This window comes from Gavialis gangeticus, unplaced genomic scaffold (genome assembly GCF_001723915.1).
Source record: "Gavialis gangeticus isolate Ggan-Ray unplaced genomic scaffold, GavGan_comp1, whole genome shotgun sequence".
Classification (NCBI taxonomy): domain Eukaryota; kingdom Metazoa; phylum Chordata; order Crocodylia; family Gavialidae; genus Gavialis; species Gavialis gangeticus.
Window position 1 is genome coordinate 65,524,706 of NW_017729004.1, and position 5,487 is coordinate 65,530,192.

Below are 5,487 nucleotides of genomic sequence, written 5' to 3' on the forward strand. Positions count from 1 at the left end.
TGCCTCTGTACTTCCTGTTTTGAGCAGCCCCCCCCAACTCTTACCCCTTCCCTTTCCTCCCTACCTGCCTTTCCCCCATGCTCCAAGACTGTAGGGCTTCCTGGCCTTTTCTCTGCTTGCCAGTAAGTTGTTGGGGGGGTTGTTTGTTTGTTTCAGGAAGCCCACCAAAATCATGGAACCCCCTGCTTGGGGATGGTCCAAAACTACAGTTTAATTACCCTGATTAAGCCTAGGGAAGCCATTCATCCACACTTAATAACATATGGATGAATGGCTTCCCTGGCCTTAACCAGGGTAATTAAGCCACAGTTACAGGCCATGTGGTGATTTGCAGGGACGGATGGACTGCCGGGGGGAGCGGGGAGTCCAGCTCCTGCTCCTGCATACCAGCCCGCAAAAATGGCAGCCAGCTCTGGGATCTGCCTGTGAAATCAGCTGGCTGCCTCAAGTTTGGTATACCCCCTAGTAATCAAGCATTTAAGTTTTACATCTCACCTAAAAGACAGAACCTATAACCACCTAGTGTTCAGAATACCATATTAATGGAGTGGTTTACTACTGGGAAGAATACAATTCCCTGCTGCAGGTAGGTGTTACAGGCTATTATTGAAGTGCCAATCCATACCAAACCTGGTTACTTTACAGGATCAGACAAGACCACAGTTGAAAGTAAAAAGGAGCAGGATCGAGCTTGAATTATACACTTGCTAGTGGGAGTGTTACAGACACAGTACTTAAAAGCCCCAAGACCTTGATGGCAATAATTGCTTCTGATGTATTCATGAGGTTTCTGCTCTCTTATTGGCAACAGAGATATAAACAACAACTGGAAGCATGGTACTGCTGCCAAGAAAAATTATATAGAAAGGTGCTGTGACCCTGCCTCTAATGTTTAGTGTTGCTCTCAGCTGAATATATATGAAATGATAGGTGGGTAGATAGGTGGGTCACTGAGGAAAATAACATATTTACAAAAAAATAGAAAGATTATAATTGTTTTTAAGCATACCTTGTCTCCAAGTCTGAGGTTTATGCCATCCAGTTCTAAAAGTGAAAATGTCTGAACTGTTGTTTCTTGTTTCAATTCCTCCTTAAGGCCTGTAGAAGAAAGCCTGGACCAAGCAACAATAAACCCCACTGAACTGTTTGCAAGAGGAAAGTCAAAGTTGCACCTTAAGTAAATAGTGGCTTCCACGGTCTCTGCCACAACTTCAGGGGTAGCTGGAGGTAGTGGTGGAAGAGATGGGGAGGATGAAGGAGGTAGTTTGCCTAGACAGATAAAAATGTAAGTTCATTATTTGATTTTGAGGAGACTCAACAATGGCTTATCTTGACTAACCTCACACTGAGGAAGTTTAAATATCAATTATAAAAAGAAGAGCATTATTCTTTCCACACATATACTATGTATACTTTATGGCTAGGTACAGACACTGAATAAGCCCAACATGGAATTGATTTTAGTTATGCAGTTTTCTGTAAGCGGCGTAGTTTACTTTGGTAAGAAACAGAACACACATTTTCCCTCTGGTGGGGTGGGGTTCAGTTGGGTTCAGCCATTTTTAAACCAGTCTATGTTTAGAACTTCTGTTCTGTTATGGGTACAGACTGATTTTGTGTGCTAAACTTCTGTTCTGCTACAGCTATAGACAAGTTTCTGATTGTTTATAAAAACGTAATGTCTGGACCTGGCCTTACATTTTAAAAAGTGTGTGAATAACAAAAAGAATATATTTTCTTTTAATTATAAAAATGAGAAAAGTTTTTTTTTCCGGACATCTGTTATATCTGTGTCTACGGGGCTGAATAAAAAAATTAAAGGAGATTTTCTATGTTTGTTTTAAGAAAATCTGAATATCAATTTTTTATTTGTTTTTAGAAATGGGGAAAGGTAAAAGGGCAATGAAGTAAGACAGATGGCACAGTTTCTTAGCCTGTGAACAGAGATGCTAGTGGTTGAGGTGTGATGGAGAAGCAGGCAACACAAGTGATGCTCATAGAAGTATCAACTGATTCTGCAAATCAGAGTGCCTTGTCATTCCATGTTATTAACATAGATTTTATTTATTTAACATCTGTATCTGACATTTAAGGTGCACAGCATTTTATACCATAAAGATATGATTTCAGCTCTGAGAAGGCTATAACCTGCAACTCTGACTGACTGGGTAATACACCTGATAATAAGAACTTACTTTTTAAATAATGATAATGTTGATTTCTCTTTAATTTCTCTTGATATTTACTGAGTCTTAAGCTGTTTCTTATCTGATCATTAGCAGCATTATCTTAATTTATTTTAGGCAGAAGGGCAAGTTAATTTATTTAACTAAAAAGGTAAATAAATTAATAAATAGATTAAAGCATTGGATTATGTCAATAAAGAAAATATTAAAAGTCAGAACAAAATGCTTACTGTTACAGATGCCATGCTTTTCCATTTTACCAGGATCACACAGCTGTGGCTTTGTATCTGCAACAACTATAGAGATTTTCCTTTAGTAGTATATCTATATAGAGATAGATTAATTATAGACCAAGTTTCCTAAAATACTGACCCGTGTTCAGTAAATTAAAAGCCATATCCTGGAACCTGCAATCAGCCTCAGACACTATTATGAAAAGTCAGTACCAAAACTAAAGATGCACAGCTCAAGTAAATTGGTTGCATCCAAGGGAAAGACACAGATTACCTGTAGCTTACAACTCTTCTGCTTAGTATGGGCATACAGTGTTTGTCACTGAGCCATTACTTGTAAGTTTTGCCTACTGAGCTAAAATGCTCTCTTAAATGAAAATCTTTCTCTGCAGCAAAACTTAAATACCTTGTGAATTAACTGGTCCCTAAGACTCAACCAGGTTCCACGGAGATCTGTTTTGAAAAGTAATTGCTCCTACGATGGCCTAACTCAAAGCATTTATGTAATAGCCACTGCCTGCAAGGAACGGATTGCAGTAGTTGATACTTGTTTAAATATAAACATATTAATACATTTGGAACAATTTTAAAAAGCGATGGCCCAACTACAAGAGAGAAAAAATGGGATCCAACTACAGTGAAAAAAATTAAACCAGCAAGAGCAGATTGCTCAATGTTACAAAGTTTGTGTTTTTCAACTCATACTAATTGTGACAGTTGGAAAACTTGCATTTTACAGCTATCAAGTGTTAAAGAGGAAACACAGTGTGTGTGGTAGACAAGACAGAAGGGAAAAGCACAAAAATGAAAAAGAATCTGCTCATATGAACATATGCTACAAACAAAGGAATGAAGAAAGGGATCCTTGGCCCCCCCAGAATTCTTCAGGTTCAGTCAGAGTGCCTGAAGCAGCTATCCCTTGATAACCACTGCAGCTAGTTTCCTACATCAAATCTGGCCAGTAAATCTGCGTCCATTGTTGTCACACCATCTTTTCTGCCTACATTAAGGTACTATCTGCAGCAGCCTGTAAAGTTGTGTCTCATAGGTTCTCCACTACTTTACATAATGTAAATACAGCTGCTCTGCTGTTTTTGCCTTGAAGGCACCCCACCAGTAGAGAGGCTTAAGAGGTTAATACGTACTGTAAGGTCAGGGGTTGTTTTTCTCTTGGCTTCAAGGAAATAATATCAGATCCATAGAGCCAAACTCTTTTATTCTTATTTATATTGGGACAAATTTGTTGCCCGATGAAGTCAATGGAAAGATTCCCATGTATTCTACTGGATCCAGCCCATAATGATTTTAATGTGAATACCTACAAAGTAAGTGCTATGACAGAGGTAAAGGTATCAGAATCTGATCAACAAGAGATACTACAGAAACAGCATCAAACTTTTATTTACTACACTATTGCCCCACCTGCCTCAACACATGGTGCACAGAATCATCATGTGGAAGGCTAAGAAAAATCTACCCTAAATTATGAGCTATGCAATGGGAGCCTTGATAATAGCTGCAGTGGGTACTCCTAAATCGCTGGTATGTTTTAAGTCCCTGTACCTATCTTCAGTCACTTGTACATACAGATCAAGCAAATTTGGGGACATATAACTGTTGCAATTATCCTATTGTTTACAGGCACTGAGATGTGCATTTGATAAAACTACTTTAAAAAAATAACACCAAGCTCATTATTTATGATAAAACTAGTAAACCTGCATAAAAAAAGAAAAACTTAATATATGAAGTTGCGATCCTTTTTGAAAACAGCATTAAACCTTCAAGGAAAATTTACTTATGTTTTTGGGGTAGGGTGTTTATTTCACAGTTTATTATTTTCAGTTTAAGAAAGAAATTTGCTCTGAGTTTAATACAATGATGAAAATATTTGTTACTAGTTAACAATAAAAATAAATTTATTATACCATAAACATGTAGCAATTTGTTTGAGTAGAGTCAGTAAATAGGCTGCAAAGCCTAACAAAAAATGCTTATGCATGCAATAGTTTCTCTCCCATTTTATTAAAAAAACTGTTTATTAAATTGCAATAATTATTTTGTCTCTCATATATATCATTACAAATAAATACATTATGGTTTATTACAAAATCAGAGTATTTCATCTCTTGATAACAGATTTACATACATTCTTTAACTAAAATGCTAAAAAACAACTTTTTGAAAATAATTGTTTATCCTTATCACTTTGGTTCCAGTAGACCCATATTAGTACCAATACTTTTATAGAATCAGACTCAGGAAGGGACCTCAGTGGTCATATAATGCAGTTCCCTGAACAGAAGCAGAATTTGCTATCCCTAAGCCATCTCAGTCAGAGGTTTGTTCAGCCTCTTCTTGAAATCCTCCAATGAAAGAAATTCACAACACCCCTAGACAGATTGTTCTATTGTCCTAATGCATTTACAGGTAAAAAAAGTTTTTCCTGAGAATTTATATAATCTGCTTTGCTGAAGTTCAAATCTTCTGCAATATGTTCTAAGTCTCTACAGGAGAAAAATATTTCTCCATCGCCTTTATTGCAGTCTAATAAATATTTGAAGACTGCTATCATGTTCATCCTTAGGGTACATACAGATATTTGGGGAGGTTAAGGGGAGGTTAGGTCATGTTAAAAATGGCCACCTGAGCCAACTTAGTTTACCCAGGTGCGGGCCTTACACTTAGATCTTTAGTTAGCTTGATCTAAGTGCGAACTGTAAAGTAATTCAGGAAGGTTACATCGGTCTAAAGAAGGCCAACCCAATCTAAGTTAAGTGTACACCTGAGGTAATCTAACTTAGATCAGGTTGTGCGACACTGATCTAACTGAACTTCAGTGTAGTTCCTAGTGCACTTACTGGCCCCAGCCCTCAGCCTGCACTTTCCCTACCTGTCTCCCTAGCACTGAGCTATTTTTAGTTCCCCAGCCCCTCCTCCCACCTCCAGATGGATTAAAACCAGCCATTAATGCGCACCAATGACACAGCTCGGAGCGCTCCCAGCTGGGTCATGAGGCGCTACGGGGATTTGGGAGTGGGGCTTAAGGGTCTGGGAGCACAGGTGGT

At 38.1% G+C, this 5,487-nt stretch overlaps 1 protein-coding gene across 1 annotated transcript in view; it reads right to left on the reverse strand.

Annotated features, from left to right (window-relative positions):
* The window catches only part of VWDE (von Willebrand factor D and EGF domains), a gene marked incomplete at its 5' end in the record, with an annotated part of 105,044 nt that overhangs the window by 82,189 nt on the left and 17,368 nt on the right, over positions 1-5,487 (reverse strand). Inside the window, 2 exons of the mRNA XM_019507980.1 lie at positions 1,010-1,269; positions 2,417-2,482. Coding sequence (XP_019363525.1) covers positions 1,010-1,269; positions 2,417-2,482 — 326 coding nt within the window. The remainder of the gene's footprint in view (positions 1-1,009; positions 1,270-2,416; positions 2,483-5,487) is intronic.